This window comes from Strix uralensis, unplaced genomic scaffold (genome assembly GCF_047716275.1).
Source record: "Strix uralensis isolate ZFMK-TIS-50842 unplaced genomic scaffold, bStrUra1 scaffold_471, whole genome shotgun sequence".
NCBI classification, from domain to species: domain Eukaryota; kingdom Metazoa; phylum Chordata; class Aves; order Strigiformes; family Strigidae; genus Strix; species Strix uralensis.
Genome location: NW_027437065.1, coordinates 14,892 through 35,447, shown reverse-complemented (window position 1 = coordinate 35,447; position 20,556 = coordinate 14,892). Strand labels below are relative to the sequence as shown.

Genomic DNA, 20,556 nt, shown 5'->3' with positions numbered 1-20,556 from the left:
CGAGGAAGCGTGTCAGGGTGTGTGCAAGAGCGCGTGCGAGAGCGCGGGGGAGCGTGTCTGAGCGTGTGTGTGTGCGAGAGTGCAAGGAAGTGTGTCTGAGTGTGCACGTGTGCAAGAGTGTATGCAAGAGCACGTGCAAGGACACAAGGAAGCGTGTCTGAGTGTGCACGTGTGCAAGAGCGTGTGCGAGAGCACAAGGAAGCGTGTCAGGGTGCGTGTGTGCAAGAGTGTGTGTGCAAGAGCGCGTGCAAGAGCACGAGGAAGTGTGTCAGGGTGCATGTGTGCAAGAGTGTGTGCAAGGATACAAGGAAGTATTTCGAAGTATTTCTGAGCATGTGTGTGTGCAAGTGTGTGTGCAAGAGACCGTGCAAGAGCACGAGGAAGCGTGTCAGGGGGTGTGTGTGCAAGAGTGTGTGTGCAAGAGCATGTGTGCAAGAGCGCGGGGGAGTGTGTCTGAGCGTGTGTGTGTGCGAGAGTGCAAGGAAGCGTGTCTGAGTGTGCACGTGTGCAAGAGAGCGTGCGAGGACACAAGGAAGTGTGTCAGGGTGCGTGTGTGCAAGGGTGTTTGTGTGCAAGGGTGTGTGTGCAAGAGCACGTGTGAGAGCACGAGGAAGTGTGTGAGCGTGCATGTGTGCAAGAGTGTGTGTCCAAGAGCGTGCAAGAGCACGAGGAATTGTGAGCGCGCGTGTGCGCAAGCGTGTGTGCGTGCAAGAGCGCGTGCAAGAGCCCGAGGGATCGTGCCTGCGCGTTCCCGCCTGCCCCCTCCCGCCCCATCTCACACACACACACACACGCGCGCGCTGGGGCCGGCGCACGCGCGTGTGCAAGCCCCTCGTGCCCCCAGGAGCACATTGGCTGGCGTCCCGCCACCCGCCTGCTGCTCTTCGCCTCCGACGACACCTTCCACACGGCCGGCGACGGCAAACTGGGGGGCATCGTCCTGCCCAGCGACACCCGCTGCCACCTCGACGCCAGCGGCGTCTACGCCAAGAGCCACCTCTATGTAGGTCCCCAAACCCCTTTTTTTAATTTTTTTTTATTTTTTTTTGGGGGGGACACACCCAAAACCCACCACCCCCCCCCCCCAATTTTCCAGGACTACCCCTCGGTGGGACACGTGGCCCAGGTGCTTTCGGCCGCCAACATCCAGCCCATCTTCGCCGTGACGGGACCCACCGTCCCCATCTACCAGGTGTGGGGGGGGGGGTCCTTAAATTAATGGGGGGGGGTCCCTGGGGTCCCCCCCTGACCCCCCCCCGCTGTCCCCACGCAGGAGTTGAGCCGCTTGATCCCCAAGTCGGTGGTGGGGGAACTGCGGGAGGATTCCAGCAACGTGGTGCAGCTCATCGCCGACGCGTATAATGTGAGGGGGGGGGGGGGACACATGTGTGGGACCCCTGGGTGCCCCCCCCCGGGGGGTGTCAGGGGGTGCTGACACCCATGGTGTCACCCCAGAGCCTCTCGTCCACGGTGGAGCTGCAGCACTCGCCGCTGCCCCCCGGCATCAGCCTCAGCTACGAGTCCCACTGCGGGGGCCCCCCCGGCCCCCCCAGTTCCCACGGGGGCGTCTGCTCGGCGTCCGCGTCAACCAGGAGGTGGGGGGATGTGGGGGGGGGGATGGGGGCGCGGGGGGGGCATGGAGGGACAGGGGTACAGGTGGGGGGGTGTTGGGGGGACGCTGGGGGGATATGGGGGGGCATGGGGGGTATAAAGGACATGGGGTGACATTGGGGGGGCATTGGGGGATATGGGGGGTATTGGGGGGGCATTAGGGTGACATGGGGGAATATGGGGGGGCATAAGGGACATGGGGGGACATTGGGGGATATGGGGGGTATTGGGGGGACATGGGGGGGCATAAGGACATGGGGGGGCATTGGGGGATATGGGGGGACATGGGGGGGCATAAGGGACATGGGGGACATTGGGGGGACATGGGGGGCATAAGGGACATGGGGGGACATTGGGGGGGCATTGGGGGATATGGGGGGACATGGGGGGCATAAGGGACATGGGGGGACATTGGGGGATATGGGGGGTATTGGGGGGGCATTGGGGGGACATGGGGGACATTGGGGGGACATGGGGGGGCATAAGGGGCATGGGGGGACATTGGGGGGGCATTGGGGGATATGGGGGGACATGGGGGGACATGGGGGGCATAAGGGCCTTGGGGGGACATTGGGGGATATGGGGTGACATGGGGGGGGACATGGAGGGGCATAAAGTCCATGGGGGGACACTGGGGGGTACAGGGGCGCAGGGGGGGCAGGGACACAGGTTGGGGGTCATGGGGGGGGGACACGGCCCTGTGGGGCAGCGGGCAGGGATGGGGGGACCCCACGTGTCCGTGTGTCCGTCCTGTCTCTGTGTCCCTCTGTGTCCCCTTGTGCCACCGCGTGACCCCCTGGGTGCCCCTGCACTGTGGGTGCCCCCCCATGCCGTGGGTGTCCCCGTGGGTGCCCCTGTGCTGTGGGTGTCCCCCCCCCTGCCGTGGGTGTCCCCCCATGCCGTGGGTGTTCCTGTGGGTGTCCCCCCACGCTGTGGGTGTCCCCGTGGGTGCCCCCCCATGCCGTGGGTGTCCCTGTGGGTGTCCTGGTGGGTGCCCCCCCATGCTGTGGGTTTCCCCATGGGTGCCCCCTATGCCGTGGGTGTCCCCCCATGCCGTGGGTGTCCCCATGGGTGCCCCCGTGCCATGTGTGTCCCTCCCCATGCCGTGGGTGTCCCCGTGGGTGCCCATGTGCTGTGGGTGTCCCCCCCCCTGCCGTGGGTGTCCCCCCATGCCGTGGGTGTTCCTGTGGGTGCCCCCCCGTGCTGTGGGTGTCCCCATGGGTGCCGTGTGTCCCCCCCAGGTGACCTTCACGGTGCGGGTGCGGGCGGGGCGCCTGCCTGGGGTCCCGGCAGCGGGTGGGGCTGCGGGTGCTGGGCTTCGCCGAGGAGCTGAGCCTGGAGCTGGGCACCCTCTGCGGGTGCTCCTGCACCCAGAGCCAGCCCCGCGCCCCCCTCTGCCACGGCGGCACCTTCCACTGCGGGGTCTGCAGGTACCGGGGGGGGGCAGTGGGGGGGCAATGGGGGGGCAGGATGGGGATCGGGGGGGTGGAGGGAATGGGGTGGGGGTGCAGGGTGGGGGGTCCATGGGGTGGGATGGAGGCAATGGGGGGCTGGGGGGGGTCCATGGGGTGGGGGGGGGGGCTGGGGGGGGCTGGGGGTGGTCAATGGGATAGGATGGAGGCAATGGGGGGGCTGGGGGGGTCCATGGGGTGGGATGGGGGGGCTGGGGGGGACAAGAGGATGGGGCGGGGTCCGTGGGGGGGGTGGGGGGGGTCTGTGGGGCCGACCATGACTGATCCCCCCCCCCCCCCCCCCCGCCCCCCCCAGCTGCCCCGGGGGCCGTCGGGGCCGTCGGTGCGAGTGCGAGGAGGCGGAGGCGGGGGGGGGGGTGTTGGCCCCCCAACAGCACGGGGCCCCCCTGCAGCGGGAGGGGCCGGTGCGTCTGCGGCGCCTGCGAGTGCCCCCCCGGGCTGAGCGGGAGCCTCTGCCAGTGCGACAGCGGCGGCTGCGAGCGCCACGGGGGGCTGGTCTGCGGAGGTGGGGGGACGCGGGGGGACACGGGGACATGGGGGGGACACGGGGGGACACGGGGACATGGGGGGGACACGGGGGACATGGGATACACGGGGGACATGGGGGGACAAGGGGGACATGGGGGACATGGGGACATGGGGGGACATGGGGAAGGGGGGACATGGGGGGACATGGGACAAGGGGGGGACATGGGGACATGGGGGGACATGGGGACAAGGGGGGGGACATGGGGGGGACAAGGGGGACATGGGGACAAGGGGGGACATGGGGACAAGGGGGGATATGGGGGGGACATGGGGGGGACAAGGGGGGACATGGGGACAAGGGGGGACATGGGGGGACATGGGGACAAGGGGGGACATGGGGACATCGGGACATGGGACATGGGGACAAGGGGGGACATGGGGACACAGGGGGGACATGGGGGGACATGGGAGGACATGGGGGGGACATGGGGACAAGGGGGGGACATGGTGGGACATGGGGACATGGGGGAGACATGGGGGGACATGGGGACAAGGGGGGGACATGGGGGACATGGGGACAAGGGGGGGACATGGGGACACGGGGGGAAATGGGGACACAGGGGGACATGGGGACACGGGGGGACGCAGGAGGGAGATGGGGGCCATGTCCATGCCCGTCCTTGGGGTTCCCATCCCGGGGGGGGGGGGTGTCCCCTCCCCACAGCATGTCCCCACATGGCTCCTGTTCACATGACGTGTCCCCACAGGATCCCGTCCCTGTCACCTGCCCCTGTCCCCACGGGTCCCCATTCCCTGGGGGGCCCCAGTTCCCACCGTGTGCCCCCGTCCCCTTGGGTTGTTGCTCCCCCCCGCCCCGTCGCGTGTCCCCATGGGGGTCCCGTTGCCTTTGGACACCTCGTGGGGTCCTTGTCCCTGTCACTTGTCCCCAGGGTCCCATCCTTGTCACCTGCCCCTGTCCCCATGGGTCCCCCCCCACCCCATCGCGTGTCCCCGTGGGGGCCCTGTTACCTCTGGACACCTCGTGGGGTCCTTGTCCCTGTCACCTGCCCCCGTCCCCCCGGGTCCCCTCGCAGGGGTGGGCAGGGAGGGGACACCCCGCGGTGGCCTGCGGTGACCCCGACGCGGTTGCCCAGGCCCGCAGCGGGGCGAGTGCGTGTGCGGGACGTGCCGGTGCCGCGAGGGCTTCGGGGGCCGCGGCTGCGGGTGCCCCCTGGACCCCGGGGGGTGCCTGCGGGGGGGCCGCGAGTGCAGCGGCCACGGGCGCTGCGTCTGCGGGAGCTGCCGCTGCCACCCCGGCTACGGGGGACCCCTCTGCGGCCACTGTCCCGCCTGTCCCACCCCCTGCCAGCGCCTCCGGTGAGCCCCGACAGCGGGGGGGGGACACGGCGGGGGGGATGGGGACAGGGGATGTGGGGGAATGGGGTGGCCGGGGGGGGGGGGGGGGTGGGGTGGGGACAGGGATGGGACTGGGATTGGGGCGGGAACAGGGGACACGGGCGGGGATGGGATGGTGGGACTGGGGACATGGAGGGGACAGGGGGGCTGGGGGGACAGGGACAGAGGACACGGGGGAATGGGGTGGCCAAGGGGTGTGTGGGGACAGGGATGGGGACAGGGGACATGGGACTGGGGCAGGAATAGGGGACACGGGCGGGGATGGGATGGGGTGGGATGGTGGGACTGGGGACAGGGGACATGGAGGGGACAGGGGTTCTGGGGGGACAGGGACGGGACACGGGCAGGGATGGGATGGTGGGACTGGGGACATGGAGGGGACAGGGGGGCTGGGGGGGCAGGGACAGAGAATGGGGGAAGGGGGTGGCCGGGGGGTGTGGGGACAGGGATGGGGACAGGGGACATGGGTGGGGAGAGGGTGGGATGGTGGGACTGGGGACATGGAGGGGACAGGGGGGGCTGGGGGGACAGGGACAGAGGACACAGGGGAAGGGGGTGGCCGGGCGGTGTGGGGACAGGGATGGGGACAGGGGACATGGGACTGGGGCAGGAATAGGGGACACGGGCGGGGATGGGATGGGGTGGGATGGCGGGACAGGGGACATGGAGGGGACAGGGGACACGGGCGGGGATGGGATGGGGTGGCGGGACAGGGGACAGGGGACATGGAGGGGGCGGGGGGGGCTGGGGGGACAGAGGACACAGGGGAAGGGGGTGGCCGGGGGGAGTGTGGGGACAGGGATGGAGCTGGCTGGGGACATGGGGACAGGGTGGCAATGGCGGTGACCCCGGGGGGGGGGGGGGGGCGCAGGGGGTCAAGGCCAGCGCCCTGACGAGGAGGGGGGGGTCCGGGGGGTCCCCAGGGACTGCGCCGACTGCGTCGCCCTGGGGCGGGGGCCGCTGCGGGGGAACTGCAGCCGCGCCTGCGCCCGTGTCACCACCCGGCTGCTCCCCGCGGCCCCCCCGGCCCCCCCCGGCTGGTGCCGGGAGACCACCGAGGACGGGCGCGTCCTCCTCTTCCTCATCGAGGGGGGGGGCGCCGAGGAGGAGGAGGATGATGAAGACAGGGAGGTGACACTGAGCGTCTGGGTTGAGGAAGGTGAGTGCGGGGACCCCCCCCATACCCCCCCCCTGCGCCCCAAGGGACCTGTGGGGGGGGGGGCAGGGGGCTGCTTGCACCCATGGGACCCCCAAGCTCAAGGGACCCCACAGACCTGGGAGGGGGGGGGGGTGGGGGGTGTCTTGCAGCCCTGTGGCAGGATGGGGCCCTTGGGAACCCCCCACCAAAACTCCCCCCCCCCCCCCAATCCCAAGGTGGGGCGATAGACCTGGAGAAGCTGGTGGCCGGGCTGGTGGCCGGGCTGGTGGCCCTGGGGCTGGTGGCCCTGGGACTGTCCCGCCTGTCCCTGGAGCTCTACGACCGGCGGGAGTATCGGCGCTTCCAGCGGGAGTGTCAACGCGCCCGCTGGGACGAGGTGACTCTGTGTGTCCCCCCCTCTTTGCTGTCCCCAAATTGGGGCCACACCCCCCCCCCCCCAAAACACACACACTGGGCTGTGACACCCCCTCATGTGTCGTCCCCCCCCCCCCCAGGACAACCCCCTCTTCAGGAGTGCCACCACCACCACCATCAACCCCAGGTACCTGCCGGAGTGAGGGGACAACGGGGACACCCCAAAGCCACCCTGGGGGGCACCGAGCGCAAGGAACCCCCCCCCGCAAAAATCCCCAGACACCCCCCCCCCCCACGACCCTCAATAAAGGGAGCGGCTGTCCCCAGCGCGTGTCACCGTGTCCCCAACAGGTGACAATGTCACCACCCCCCTCAGGGAAGGGGGTGCTGAGGGGGTGTGGGGGGGGGCAGCTCCCAGCCAGATCCAGCCCCCCCCCCCCTCAAAAATTAAAAAGCGGAGCCTGGGTTAGAAAAAAGAAAAAACCCGACGAGTTTTTATTTAAATAAACCCTAAAGGCCGGGGTGAGGGGGGGGGGGGGGGGGGACATGGGGACCGACGCTGCGGGTGGGGCTGGGGTGGGGGGGGGACACGCTGGGGACGGCTTAGAAAAAAACTACGGTTTAAAAGTGACTCAGGGTCAGCCCCGGGGCCACACCCTGCCCCCCCCCCCCCCCGCCCCCCCCCTTCCCTTCCCCCATAGCAAAAGAAGTGTATTAAACCCAAAAACAACAACAAAAAAAATCACCCCAAAAAATGAAGCCAGGAGGCTTCGGGCTGGGGGATGGGGGGGGTGGGGGGTCAGGGGGAGTTCCCCTGTGCCCCCTCCCCCCCGTTTGGGGGATCCCCTGTGTGCCCCCTCCCCAGGTTTGGGGGGGCTCCAGGGTGGGGGGGGGGGGCCCTCGTGGGTGCAGACGACGAAACTTCGGCGCTGCCGGTTTCGCTCCCGGTTTTTGTCAGCCCCCCCCCCACCCCCCCCGGGTTTCCCACGCCGGGGCAGGGTGTGACGCCACCCCCCCACGCCCCCCCGGAACCCCCAAAAACCATCCCAGCCCCCCCCCCAAATCCTGGAGAGACACAAAAGGCCGATGGGGACAGAGTTCGGCGCGGGGGGGGGGCTCAGCTCCCACCTCCAGCCCCGTGCCCGGAGCTGCCTGAGCCAAAGCATCACCGGGGGGGGGGGGGGGGTGTTGTGTACCCCAAAATGGGGGTCCCAAACCCCCCCCCGACCACATTCGGTACCAACCCCGGCTCCTGGCAGTGTCAGGAAGAGCAACAGGGCACCGAAGTGATGATCCGGGGGGGGGGGGGGCAGCCAGATTTAGCCCCTTTGTGTCCCCCCGCCTCGGCGTGGGAGCGTTCGCCGCGGGACAGCCCTGCAGTCTGTGCTCTGGGGGGGGGGCACGGAAGGAGCTGGGGGGGCTGCCAGGCCCCCTCGGCGTCCCCAGGGCTGTCCCCAAAGAGCCCGGCTCTCCTCTGGTGTCCCCAAAATGCAGGTTTTTTTTGGGGGGGGGGGGGTGGTGAGTAGGGGTGACCCCCCACAGGGAGGAGGGCTGGGAGCTGGGGGGGGGGTTTCCACAGCCACCACTTGCCCCCCCCCCCCCGCCGTGAGGCTCCGGGGCTGTTCTCCCCCTCAGTATTGGGGTTTTCCAGTAAACGGCCCCATTTTGGGGTGAGGCTCTGCCTTGCTTCGTGCCCCCGCCCCCCACAAAGGAGCATCACAGCCTCGGTTCCCCCCCCCCAACACCCCTCCCTGCCCACTGCCCCCCCCCCCCGGCTGGAGCCTGGGCTGGAGGCGAGCGAAGGCAACGGCCCCAAAACACGCGCGGAAAGGAGAAAACAACAGAAAAGCAAGAAAAAAGAAAAAAAAAAACTCCAAAGGAAAAAGGGAAGCGCCGCAGAGCTCACCGCCGGGACGGGCCCCCCCCACCCTGCAGCTGCCGGGGGGCCCTGCCAACGCTTAATTTTTTCTTCTTTTTTTCTCAAAAACTAGCAGAAAAAAAAAAAACAACAACAAAAAAAAGGGGTTTAGAAACAGTTCCTCCCTGCGAGACCCTCCTACCTGAGAGCCGAGCGCCTGCGGGGGCCGGAGGCGTCGCGGTTTCGCTCTGCTTTAGGCCGGCTTGGGGGCTCCAAGCCTTTCCTGAGAGGGGAGGGCAGGACTTGGGAATAAAATTGGGGGAAAAAAAAAGGATAAAAGGCAGGTTTGTAGGCAGCTGCCTGCGGTTTCTGCCGGGCGGGAGAAGGTTTTTCCAGCTCATCTTCCGAGTTCTGTACAGCGCCGTCGGCTGAGAGTCCAGGCGAGCGGCCGGTTCGTCCCCGTCCCCGCGGCGGGGAGCTGGAACGGGGCAGGGGCTTGGGGGTGGAGGGGGGGGGCGAAAAACCGAAGTAAAATGGAGGAGGAGGAGGAGGAGGAGGAGGAGGAAGGAAAAACAACCACCCCCCAGCGCTGCTCGGCTCGGCTCCTAGAGCAGCAACTGCGAGTCGGGGGTCTTGGTTTGGCAACCTTGGCACATTCGTTTGTGTCTCAGCAGCCGGTCTGTCCTGGAGAAGCTCTGCGGGGAAAAAAAAAAAAAAAAAATGGGGAGGGGAGGGGGGGGAGAAGGGATAAATACTCCTGGGGGGGGCTCCCCAAGTTTTCCCGGAGGCTGGGGAGCGGTACCTGCATGCAGCGCTCGCACTGGTAGGGTTTCTCCCCGCTGTGGACGCGCTTGTGACGTTCCAGGTGGTATTTCTGGATGAAGCGCATGTCGCAGACGTCGCACTCGAAAGGTTTTTCGCCTGGGGGTGTCGTGAAGAAAGTGTGTGGGGGGGGGGTGGTTAATAAGGGCAAATGCCGGGTGTTGCACTTGGGCCACAACAACCCCCAGCAGGGCTACAGGCCTGGGGAGGAGTGGCTGGAGAGCTGCCGGTCAGAGAGGGACCTGGGGGGGATTGGTAATGAGCCAGCAGTGTGCCCAGGTGGCCAAGAAGGCCAGTGGCATCCTGGCTTGTACCAGCACCAGCGTGGCCAGCAGGGACAGGGGAGGGGTCTGACCCCTGGGCTGGGCACTGGTGAGGCCGCCCCTCGATGAGTGGGTTCAGTTTTGGGCCCCTCACCCCAAAAAGGCCCTTGAATGACTCGAGCGTGTCCAGAGAAGGGCAACGGAGCTGGTGCAGGGTCTGGAGCACAGGTCTGATGGGGAGCGGCTGAGGGAACTGGGGGGGTTTAGTGTGGAGAAGAGGAGGCTGAGGGGAGACCTCCTGGCCCTCTGCAACTCCCTGAAAGGAGGGTGCAGAGAGGGGGGAGGAGTCTCTTGAGCCAAGGAGCCAGCGGCAGGCCAAGAGGGAATGGCCTCAAGCTGCGCCAGGGCAGGGTCAGACTGGCTCTTAGGAAGGATTTCTTTGCAGAAGGGGCTGTTGGGCGTTGGAATGGGCTGCCCAGGGCAGGGGGGGAGTCCCCATCCCTGGAGGGGTTGAAGAGTCGGGTTGAGCCAGCGCTGAGGGATCTGGTGGAGTTGGGAACGGTCAGGGGGAGGTTCATGGTGGGGCTGGAGGAGCTTCAAGGGCTTTTCCGACCCGGGTGATTCTGGGGTTCTGTAATTAAGGCGACCCCGCGCTCGTTAGGGAGGGCGGGGGGGGCGTTACCGGTGTGGATGAGGATGTGTCTCTTGAGGTGGTAGCTGCTGCGGAAGGCGCCAAAACAGTGATCGCAGATGAAGTTTTTGGGGATCCCCAGCTGGAAGGAGCCGTTCTGCTTGATCACCACCACCTGCGGGGCAAAGATCCCCCCGTCAGCATGGGGGGGGGGGCAAAATCTGCCCCCCAAAGACCCCCCCCCGGCCGTCCTGCGCCTGCCGGAGTTTGAGAAATCTTCCTCCTCCTCCTCCTCCTCCTCCTCCTCCTCCTCCTCCTCCACGGCGGCAAACCTGGCTGCCGAGGCGGGATCCTCTCCGGGAGGAGCGGCTGGGTCCCTCGGCGCCGGCCACCCGCTTGCGGCGCTGGCACGGGGAGGGAGGGCTGGGTCAGTCGCGCCCGTTCCTGTCCCAGGACCCCCCCCCCCCGCCTCCCCAACCTCCCAAATCAACAACCCAGCACCCCCCCGGCCTCCCCCAGCCCCCCCCCCCGCCCCCCTGCCCCGCGAACTCGGGGTCCCCCGACCTGCCTTTTTAATGGATTTCTTCGGCTGCGACACCTCGGCCGTCTCGTCCTCCTTGCGGCTGCGGGGTTTGTCGCTGTCCGGGTGGAGAGCCTCGAGGAGACCAGAGTAGAGGAGGAGAAAAGGGTGTTAAAGGGGGGAAAGCTGGAGTAGAGGAGGAAAAAACCGAATTTGGGAGGGGCGAATGGCTAATTAGAGGAGGGAAGAACAAATTGGGGGGGGGGAAACTAACTGAAGGAGGAAAAAACGAATTGAAGGAGGAAAAAACCAAAGTGAAGGAGGAAAAAAACAAATTGAAAGAGGAAAAAAACAAATTGAAAGAGGAAAAAATCAAATTGAAGGAGGAAAAAAACAAATTGAAGAACGAAAAAACCAAATTGAATGAGGAAAAAACCAAAGTGAAGGAGGAAAAAATCAAATTGAAAGAGGAAAAAAACAAATTGAAGGAGGAAAAAAACAAATTGAAGGAGGAAAAAACCAAATTGAAGGAGGAAAAAACCAAATTGAAGGAGGAAAAAAATAAATTGAAGGAGAAAAAAACAAATTGAAAGAGGAAAAAATAAATTGAAGGAGGAAAAAAATAAATTGAAGGAGGAAAAAAACAAATTGAAGAAGGAAAAAAACAAATTGAAAGAGGAAAAAAATAAATTGAAGGAGGAAAAAACCAAATTGAAGGAGGAAAAAATAAATTGAAGGAGGAAAAAAATAAATTGAAGGAGAAAAAAACAAATTGAAAGAGGAAAAAATAAATTGAAGGAGGAAAAAAACAAATTGAAGGAGGAAAAAAATAAATTGAAGGAGGAAAAAAACAAATTGAAGGAGGAAAAAAATAAATTGAAGGAGGAAAAAAACAAATTGAAGGAGGAAAAAAATAAATTGAAGGAGGAAAAAAACAAATTGAAGAAGGAAAAAACCAAATTGAAGGAGGAAAAAACCAACTGAAGCAGGAAAAAATGAAATTAAAGGAGAAAATTGAACTGTAGGAGAAAATTGAAACGTAGGAGAAAAAAAATCAAAGAGAAAAAACCCAAATTGAAGCAGAAAAAATGGAATTAAACAAAGGAAAAAAACAAATGAAAGGAGAAAAAAATGAAATTAAAGGAGAAAATCAAATTAAATGAGGAACAAAACCAAATTGGATGAGGAAAAAAAACAACCTAAGGGAGGAAAATGCTGAACTAAAGGAAGAGAAAGAAGAATTAAAGGAGGAAAAAATGAACCAAAGGAGGAAAAAATGAAATGAAAGGAGAAAACCACATCGAAGGAGGAAAAACAGAATTGAGGAAAAAACAACTAAAGGAGGAAAAAAACAACTAAAGGAGGAAAAAAACAACTGAAGTGGGAAAAAACTAAAGGAAGAAAAAAAAGAAATTAAAAGACAAAACCACATTGAAAGAGGAGAAAACCTGACTGGGGAGGAAATGGTCAAATTAAACGAGGAAATGGTCAAATTAAACGAGGAAAACATTGAATTGAAGGAGGAAACAGTTAAATTAAACGAGGAAACCATCAAATTAAACGAGGAAATGGTCAAATTGAAGGAGGAAATGATTAAATTAAATGAGGAAACGGTCAAATTAAACGAGGAAACCATCGAACTGAAGGAGGAAACGGTTAAATTAAACGAGGAAATGGTCAAATTAAATGAGGAAACAGTCAAATTAAATGAGGAAATGGTCAAATTAAATGAGGAAACCATCGAATTAAATGAGGAAACGGTCAAATTAAACGAGGAAACCATCGAATTGAAGTAGGAAATGGTCAAATTAAACGAGGAAACGGTCAAATTAAATGAGGAAATGGTCAAATTGAAGGAGGAAATGGTCAAATTAAACGAGGAAACGGTCAAATTAAATGAGGAAACCATCGAATTGAAGGAGGAAACGGTCAAATTAAACGAGGAAACGGTCAAATTAAATGAGGAAATGGTCAAATTGAAGGAGGAAATGGTCAAATTAAACGAGGAAACGGTCAAATTAAATGAGGAAACCATCGAATTGAAGGAGGAAACGGTCAAATTAAACGAGGAAACGGTCAAATTGAAGGAGGAAACGGTCAAATTAAACGAGGAAACAGTCAAATTAAACGAGGAAACCATCGAATTGAAGGAAGAAGCCATCAAATTAAATGAGAAAACCATCAAATTGAGCAGGAAACCATCAAATTGAGCAGGAAACCATCAAATTGAGCAGGAAATCATCAAACTGAGCAGAAAACCATCAAACCGAAGGCTCCAAAAACCCAACCGGAGGAGGAAAAACCCCGTCCGCTTCGCAAGAGGAAAAACCCAACTGGAAGGGGGGGGAAAAGCGCCCAACGGGAGGAGGAGCCCCTGCCAGCGCAGCCCCGCGTCCCCCGGCCCCCCCCCCGCGGGGAGCGGCCGTACCAGCATGTCGGGGCTGCTGCCCCTCTCCCTGCTCTCGCCCTGTTTCGAGCTCTGTTTCGGCATCATCTTCTTGCTGGCCACGGTGGGCACGAGGCAGACGCCGGAGAGGCCCTCGCAGGCCAGGAGGCTCGCCTGCGGGAGAGGGAGAGGCGGCCGAGCTGCAGGCGCTGCCCGCGCCCCCCCCAACCCACCCCCCCCTACCCCCCCCGCCCCGCTTCTCCTTCCCCACTCTCCGGCCCCTCAAAACGAAACCAAAAACCAAACCCTGGCGAGGGGGGACGGAGAGAGACCGGACGCCTTCGACCGAGCGATAAAACGGGGGTGGGGGGGGTAAGGGAGGGGGGAGGGAGGGGGAGGCACAAGACCGCCCCCCCCCCTCACTCCTCCTCGCTTTCCAAACCCCCTTTTCCGTTGAGGCCCGTCGAGGACCTAATGGCTAACGGGAAAGTTTGGATGAGCCCCGGAGCGGCCACCGGGACGGGGGGGGGGGGTGTGACGGGGTGATGGGGGGGAGGGGGGGGCCCGCGCCGGCACCCACCGCCCCGGCGGGGAGGGAGCTGCCGGGCCGAGCACTCTCCCCCCCACCCCCAACACTTTCTCGGGCCTTGGGGTACGGGTGGGAAAATTGGGGCTCATTACCTGAGCCATCTTGTGTCTGTCTGTCTGTCCTCGACAAACGGATTGTAACAATTCTTTAGCCTTAATTCTCGCCCAGGAAAAGAATTTTTTTAACGGTTAGAAAGGTGGGTTCAGTTAATCATTTTTTTTTTTTTTTTTGCCGGGCTCGTCCAGTACCCGCCACTTTGCCGACATCTTTGCCCCGGCGGTGCCGCGGGTGCGGTGAGGCTCTTCCTCCTCAACCCCGGCGGGGTGGGGGGGGGGCTGGCAGGGTTAGGCAGGGTTAGGCAGGACGGGCAGCTGCCTGTAACGCTTCTTAGAGAGGGGACATCTCCCCCCCCCCCGCCCCCCCCCGGGGCGGGAGCCGGCTCCCCCGCGGGGACAACGCTGCTGCCGCCGCTGCCGCCGCTGTGGGTCTTCGCCTGCGGGGAGGGAGGGGACGGTTATGGGGAGGGGGGGGCCCCCCCTCGTGATGAGGGGGGGGGGGGGCCCCCCCGTCCCTGCTGAGCCCCAGGTGGACGCCAGTCAATGGGGTGCGGGGGATAGGAGGGGGGGTGTGGGGGTGACGCTGAGGGTGCGTGGGGGGGGTCTCGGGGGTGTGAGTGACCCTGGGGGGTGATGGGGGATCCCGGGGGGGCTGATCCTGTGTGTGAGGGGTGTCCCAGGGGAGGGGTGACACGGGGGGGGGGGGGGGTGTGTGTGTCCCAGGGGGGTGGGGATGATCCTGGGGGGGGAACCCGCGGCGGGGGGGGGGTGTGTTGACGCTGTGTGTGTGCAAGGGGTGTCCCAACGCGGGGTGACACGGGGGGGTGTGACCCGGGCAGGGTGACACGGGGGAAGAGGGGGGGGGGGGCGTGGGAGTGACGCTGCATGTGGGGGATCCCGGGGCGGGGTGACACGGGGGGGTGGGGGTGGGTGATCCCGGCTGGGGGGGGGGGGGTGGGGAATCCCGGGGGGGCGGAGCCGTGTGATCCTGTGTGTAGGGGTGACCCAGGGCGGGGTGACACGGGGGGTCTCGGGGAGGGGGAGAGCACCGGGGGGGGTCACACCGGGGGGGGGGTCACACCGGAGGGGGGGGGGGGGTCACACCGGAGGCAGAGGGGGTGACCCCGCCGGGGGAGGGGCCACCCCTCCCGGTGGGGCCGCCCCGCGCCTGCGCGCTGGGGCCGCCCCGCTATCGCCCCCTCCCCCCCTCCCGCACCCCGGTTCCCCCTCCCCCCCCCCACCCCTCCTCCTCCTCCTCCTCCTCCTCCTCCCTCTCCCCTCCCGGTGCCGCCTGGTGGGGGCGGGGCTGAGGCGGCGGCACGCGCGGCCGGGCCCGGTGAGGCGGCCCGCGCTGGGCCGGGCCGGGCCGTGCCCCCCCCCTTGGCGCTCCGTGCCGGCGGGAAGGGGCGGGTCCGTACCTGCCGCGGCCCCTCCGCGCTCCGCTCCGCGCCGCCCGCCGCACCGACAAGTTTACAAACAGCCGCGGCCCCGGCGCCCCCCCCCTTCCTCGGCCGCCGCCGACGACCCGGAAGCGGAAGCCCCCGCCCCCGCCAGCACTTCCGGTGGGGGCGCCCCCGGGGGGCGGCGCATGCGCAGTGACGCCATCGCGGCGACGCCATCGCGGAGTCGGGTTGTTGCCGCGGCAACGGGGGGCGGGAGGCGGCGCGGCCTGGTCCGGCGGCCTGAGCCCGAGCCCGGGCCCCGCTGCCCGCCCTGCTGCTCCCGGGGGAGCTGCCTGTACGTTATTGTCCCCGGGGAGGGGGTGTCCCGCCGTTATTGCCCCCCTCTCTCCCCCCGCCCCGCCCTGCCCCGGGGTAGGCCCTGCCCCCCGCCCCTTGCCCCCTACGACCCCCCCGGGGGGGTCCCCATCCCACTGTGACCCCCTCGGGGGGTTGGTCCTCTCCTTCCTCTGTCCCCCACCTGATTGCCCCCCTGGGGCAGCTCCTGCCCCTCCCCATGGCATCAGGCCGCGCCTGGGGGGGGGGGGGGGCCAAACGGGGTGTCCCCGTCCCCCCTCGCTGTTGGGGACAGGCCTGGCCCTGGCTGGGGGCTCCTGGTGGCCCCGGCCCTGTGGTTGCTGCCGCCTGGGTGGCCCCGGCGTTGCGGGGAAGTGGCAGCGCTGGGACCCCCCCACCGCCGCCATCCCAAAGCCACGTCCCTGTCCCTCCTCTCAGCGATAACCCCGCGCCCGCCGGGGTGGGGGCACAGCTTTGGGGAAGCCCCCCCCGCCCAGGTGACGCCTTTAAGAGCCGCTCTTGGTCATCGTGTACTTTGTCCCTTGTCCCTTCTGCGACGACGACGACGTGGCCGAGAGGAAAATCCCTGCCTGGGTGAGGTGAGAGCGAACTGGGAGCACCCACACCCTGGCGACCTTCCCCGCCGAACCCCGGGGAGGGTGGGGGGGTCCCTCCCGGGGGTCCCTCCTGGCCCGTGGCGGGGGGTGACGACCTGGGACCGGTGTGATGGCGGAGAGCAACCGGCTGGAGCATCCCGGCGTGGATAAAGCAGCCGGGGAGGAATTCCTGCGGGAAGCCTTGCAGGTCCTCCTGGATGAAGCCGTGCGGAAGGGGACGGATGTGACCGAAAAGGTGGGTGACACCTGGGGCCCCTCACCTCGGCCAGGTGACGGGCTGGGGCTGAGTCCTGTCCCCCCCCCGCTGCCCCCGGCCGCAGGTCTGTGACTGGAAGGAGCCGGGGGAGCTGCGGGAGCTGCTGGACCTGGAGCTGCGGAGCAACGGGGAACCCCCGGAGAGGCTGCTGGGGCGCTGCCGGGACGTCATCCGCTACAGCGTCAGGACCGGTGAGCCCCAGCTGGTCCCAGTTCAGCCCCAGCTGGTCCCAGTTTGGGATGGTTTGGATCCAGCACGTCCAGTTGGTCCTGGTTTGGATCCAGCGCGTCCCCACCCGTGTCCCCGTCACGCACAGGGGTCCAGCACGTCTCCACCCGTGTCCCCGTCACTCACAGGGGTCCAGTGCGTCCCCACCCGTGTCCCCGTCACGCGCCCAGGCCTGGGCACAGCCCCTGTCCCACACGCGGGTCCAGAGGCGGCCCCGCTCCCACAAGCGACACTTTCCCCCTCGTGGCAGCGTCCCCAGGGCCCGAGTCCCTGTGGTGACAGGGGTCCCTTGAGGGACAGTCCGAGGGGGTGGCTCCTGTCCCCCTGACACTGTCCCCATCTCGCCCCCCCGCCCAGGTCACCCTCGCTTCTTCAACCAGCTCTTCTCCGGCCTGGACCACCACGCGCTGGCGGGACGCCTGATCACCGAGGCCCTCAACACCAGCCAGTACATGCCTGAAAATAGCGGGGGGATGTGTGTGGGGTCTAAGCAGGGGTGTTTTGGGGTGCCAAAGTTTCGGGGAGCACCCATGGGTGCTGTTTTCTCCCCCATAGATACACCTACGAGATCGCCCCGGTGTTCGTGCTGATGGAGGAGGTGGTGCTGGCCAAGCTGCGGGAGCTGGTGGGCTGGAGCTGCGGCGACGGCATCTTCGCCCCAGGTACCTGGATCCCTCCCGGCCCCGCCGGTGGCTTGTCCTCCCCGCTGTCCCCACCTTGTGTGACATCAGTGTCCCCATCCCCTGGCAGGAGGCTCCATTTCCAACATGTACGCCATGAACGTGGCCCGGTTCCACCGTTTCCCCGAGAGCCGGCGGAAGGGCAGCTGGGCTCTGCCGCGCCTGGCCCTCTTCACCTCCCGGGAGGTGCGGAGCGGGGTCTGCCGGCCCTGGGAAGGGGACAGGGTTTGGGATTATCCCCCCCCACCACCACTTTCCCCCCCCCCTAGATCTGACCCCCATCTTTTCCCCGCTCAGAGCCACTACTCCATCCAGAAAGGAGCCGCTTTCCTGGGCATCGGCACCGACAACGTCCACCTGGTCGCCACCGACGAGCGGTGAGAGCCCGGCCGGGCCGCGCTGGCTCCGCTTCCCCATCCCGTCCCTGTCACCGTTTTGTTTTGCTCCCTCAGGGGGAAGATGATCCCCGAGGAGCTGGAGAAGGAGATTGAGAGGGCAAAAGCTGAGGTGAGGTGGGGTGGGGGGCAGAGGGGAGTGTCCTTGGGGTGCTGGGGCAGAGCTGTCTGTGAGGGGCTCCCCTGTCCCACCCCGATGTCCCCTGTCCCCTCCCAATGGGTCAAAAACTGGCTGATGGCTGGGCCCAAAGAGTTGTGGGGAAGGGAGTTAAATCCAGTTGGCGGCCGGTCACGAGTGGTGTCCCCCAGGGCTGGGTTTTGGGGCCACTCCTGTTTAACATCTTCATTGATGCTCTGGACGAGGGGATCGAGTGCCCCCTCAGTCAGTTTGCAGACGACACCCAGTTGGGTGGGGGTGTTGGTCTGCTCGAGGGTGGGGAGGGTCTGCAGAGAGACCTGGGCAGGCTGGAGCGATGGGCTGAGCCCAGCTGGGGGAGTTTCACTAAGGGCAAATGCCGGGTGCTGCCCTTGGGCCACAACAACCCCCAGCAGCGCTCCAGGCCTGGGGAGGAGTGGCTGGAGAGCTGCCAGTCAGAGAGGGACCTGGGGGGGATTGGTAATGAGCCAGCAGCGTGCCCAGGTGGCCAAGAAGGCCAGTGGCATCCTGGCTTGTACCAGCACCAGCGTGGCCAGCAGGGACAGGGAAGGGATCTGACCCCTGGGCTCGGCACTGGTGAGGCCGCCCCTCGATGAGTGGGTTCAGTTTTGGGCCCCTCACCCCAAAAAGGCCCTTGAATGACTCGAGCGTGTCCAGAGAAGGGCAACGGAGCTGGTGCAGGGTCTGGAGCACAGGTCTGATGGGGAGCGGCTGAGGGACCTGGGGGGGTTTAGTGTGGAGAAGAGGAGGCTGAGGGGAGACCTCCTGGCCCTCTGCAACTCCCTGAAAGGAGGGTGCAGAGAGGGGGGATGAGTCTCTTGAGCCAAGGAGCCAGCGGCAGGCCAAGAGGGAATGGCCTCAAGCTGCGCCAGGGCAGGGTCAGACTGGCTCTTAGGAAGGATTTCTTTGCAGAAGGGGCTGTTGGGCGTTGGAATGGGCTGCCCAGGGCAGGGGGGGAGTCCCCATCCCTGGAGGGGTTGAAGAGTCGGGTTGAGCCAGCGCTGAGGGATCTGGTGGAGTTGGGAACGGTCAGGGGGAGGTTCATGGTGGGGCTGGAGGAGCTTCAAGGGCTTTTCCAACTGGGATGATTCTGTCATTCTGTGAATGTCCCCTGTCCCCTCCCAATGTCCCCTGTCCCCTCCCGCAGGGCGCTGACCCTTTTTTTGTCTGTGCCACCTGCGGCACCACCGTCCTGGGCGCCTTCGACCCGCTGGGCAGCATCGCCGACATCTGCCAGCGCCACGGCCTCTGGTTCCACGTGGATGTGAGTAACAGGGGGGGTGGATCTGGGGCGGGGGGGGGGACACACGTGTCCCCTTGGGAGCCCCCCACTTTTCCCACCAGCTCTGACCCCCCTCTCCCTGCCCGGCCAGGCAGCCTGGGGCGGCAGCGCCCTGCTCTCCACCAAACACCGGCACCTCCTGGCCGGTATCGAGAGGCGAGTAACCCACCCCAGCTCTGAGCTCCCCACAAAATGGGCTCAAAACTCTCTGTTTAAAGACTCAGGGGCGGGCGGCGGGGGGGGCTTGCTGTGTGCCCCCCCCCTCAAAACTCCCCTCTCTCCCACAGGGCCGACTCAGTGGCCTGGAACCCCCACAAGATGCTGACGGTGGGTTTGCAGTGCTCAGCCTTCCTCCTCCGCGACACCTCCGTAGGTCCCGCGACCCCTTTCTCCTCCGTCCACCCCACATCACCCCCCGCCCCGCTATTTTTTTTGGGGGGGGGGGAGGGTGACCACTATCTCCCCCAGGGTCTCCTCCAGCGCTGCCACGGCGCCGGCGCCACGTACCTCTTCCAACCCGATAAATTTTACGACGTCGCCTACGACACGGGGGACAAAACCCCGCAGTGCGGCCGCAGGGTGGATTGTCTCAAACTCTGGCTCCTCTGGAAAGCTGCCGGCACCGAGGGGCTGGCGCGACGCGTCGAGCGAGCCTTCGCCTTCACCCGGTGAGCGCCGGGATAAGGGGGGGGGGACACACACGCTGTGACCCCCCCTCAACTCCTGGGGCTTCACGCTCCTCTTCCTCCCCAGGTACCTGGCTGAGGAGGTGAAGAGGAGGGACGGCTTCCAGCTGGTGCTAGAGGTCTGGGGGTTGCCTGGGCTCTGCCAAATTGTGGCCTGGGGGTGGGGGGGGGTGTGTGTTTATTTTATAATAATGACCCCCCCACTTTAAAACACCCGACGGCATCGCTGACCCCGGGGAGCGCACTCGCCTGCCCTCAGCTCTGCCCTGAAGTTCCTGGGGTGATCCTGAAATGGGGAGGGGGGGCGCAAATCGGTGGTCTCAGGGTCTGGAGCTTGTCGGGGAGGGGGGGGGGGGCCCCCCCCCGTGAGTTTTTTTCCTCCTCTTCCTCCCGCAGCCGGAGTTCATCAATCTCTGTTTCTGGTTCGTGCCCCCCAGCCTGCGGGGCCGGGAGGGTTCCCCCGATTACTGGCCGAGGTTGGGGAAGGTGAGCGCAGGATCCAGCTGTTCCCCGCCCCCCCCCCGATGCCCCCCCCCCCCCAACAACCGTGTCTTCCCCCCACGTCGCAGGTGGCTCCCGCCATCAAGGAGAGGATGATGAGGAAGGGGTCCATGATGGTGGGCTACCAGCCCCACGGCGCCAAGGTCAACTTCTTCCGGCAGATCGTCACCAACCCCGCCGTCACCAGGGACGACTTGGATTTCTTCCTGGACGAGATCGAGAGGCTGGGACAGGATCTGTGAGGACCCCAGGCGGGACGGGAGGGGGGTCCCCTGTGCCCCAAAACCCCCCCTATAACCTTGAGGAAGAGCAGCAGACCCCAATTTTCCTCCCACATTAAACTGGGAATAAAGGAGCAGAGCTCAGCGCCCGCCCGCTGCGCCGCTGGAATAAAAACATTTACTGTTTTCGCT

General features: G+C 64.3%; 3 protein-coding genes across 7 annotated transcripts; 2 read left to right on the top strand and 1 right to left on the bottom strand.

Moving 5' to 3' along the window:
• Positions 1 to 844: 844 nt before the first annotated feature.
• Positions 845 to 7,722, top strand: ITGB7 (integrin subunit beta 7; the record flags this gene model as incomplete). The annotated part of the gene is given in 13 exon segments (XM_074858006.1): positions 845 to 1,003; positions 1,097 to 1,192; positions 1,274 to 1,363; positions 1,456 to 1,570; positions 1,573 to 1,595; positions 2,853 to 2,885; positions 2,887 to 3,041; positions 3,379 to 3,429; positions 3,431 to 3,588; positions 4,706 to 4,928; positions 5,891 to 6,126; positions 6,342 to 6,502; positions 6,621 to 7,722. Coding segments are annotated over 13 exon segments (1,563 nt in total), but the record flags the coding sequence as incomplete, so codon positions are not given.
• A 961-nt stretch (positions 7,723 to 8,683) lies between these two features.
• ZNF740 (zinc finger protein 740) lies at positions 8,684 to 15,150 on the bottom strand. Of its 2 annotated transcripts, XM_074858015.1 has the most exons (8): positions 15,024 to 15,150; positions 13,642 to 14,042; positions 13,003 to 13,134; positions 10,623 to 10,709; positions 10,387 to 10,458; positions 10,106 to 10,229; positions 9,141 to 9,259; positions 8,684 to 9,033 (listed from the first exon to the last, which is right to left on the bottom strand). In XM_074858015.1, the coding sequence occupies exons 2-8, from the start codon at positions 13,648 to 13,650 to the stop codon at positions 8,944 to 8,946; spliced, it is 633 nt and encodes a 210-aa protein (XP_074714116.1). In that variant the 5' UTR covers positions 13,651 to 14,042; positions 15,024 to 15,150; the 3' UTR covers positions 8,684 to 8,943. The 2 variants fall into 2 exon arrangements, with proteins under 2 accessions (XP_074714116.1, XP_074714117.1); XM_074858016.1 differs by lacking the exon at positions 10,387 to 10,458.
• An 80-nt stretch (positions 15,151 to 15,230) lies between these two features.
• CSAD (cysteine sulfinic acid decarboxylase) lies at positions 15,231 to 20,541 on the top strand. Of its 4 annotated transcripts, none has more exons than XM_074858009.1 (15): positions 15,231 to 15,342; positions 15,780 to 16,193; positions 16,279 to 16,405; positions 16,800 to 16,890; positions 16,998 to 17,104; positions 17,193 to 17,308; positions 17,420 to 17,499; positions 17,575 to 17,629; positions 18,822 to 18,938; positions 19,048 to 19,112; positions 19,244 to 19,283; positions 19,425 to 19,624; positions 19,710 to 19,761; positions 20,080 to 20,128; positions 20,212 to 20,541. In XM_074858009.1, the coding sequence occupies exons 2-15, from the start codon at positions 16,068 to 16,070 to the stop codon at positions 20,481 to 20,483; spliced, it is 1,497 nt and encodes a 498-aa protein (XP_074714110.1). In that variant the 5' UTR covers positions 15,231 to 15,342; positions 15,780 to 16,067; the 3' UTR covers positions 20,484 to 20,541. The 4 variants fall into 4 exon arrangements, with proteins under 4 accessions (XP_074714110.1, XP_074714108.1, XP_074714112.1 ...); XM_074858007.1 differs by having other exon boundaries at positions 19,244 to 19,325; XM_074858011.1 differs by having other exon boundaries at positions 19,244 to 19,325; positions 20,039 to 20,128.
• Positions 20,542 to 20,556: the final 15 nt, after the last annotated feature.

What these genes read in the sequence shown, in the direction of transcription:
- ZNF740 (XM_074858015.1), bottom strand. An exon ending in GCAGCAGCCCCGACATGCTG is followed by an intron (nt 10,710 to 13,002) that starts GTACGGCCGCTC and finishes GGTCTCCTCGAG; the next exon opens with GCTCTCCACCCGGACAGCGA. An exon ending in AGTGCGAGCGCTGCATGCAG is followed by an intron (nt 9,034 to 9,140) that starts GTACCGCTCCCC and finishes TTTTCCCCGCAG; the next exon opens with AGCTTCTCCAGGACAGACCG.
- CSAD (XM_074858007.1), top strand. Translation starts at nt 16,068, where the DNA reads ATGGCGGAGAGCAACCGGCTGGAGCATCCCGGCGTGGATAAAGCAGCC. An exon ending in CCGCTACAGCGTCAGGACCG is followed by an intron (nt 16,406 to 16,799) that starts GTGAGCCCCAGC and finishes CCCCCCGCCCAG; the next exon opens with GTCACCCTCGCTTCTTCAAC. An exon ending in CTGGTCGCCACCGACGAGCG is followed by an intron (nt 17,500 to 17,574) that starts GTGAGAGCCCGG and finishes TTGCTCCCTCAG; the next exon opens with GGGGAAGATGATCCCCGAGG.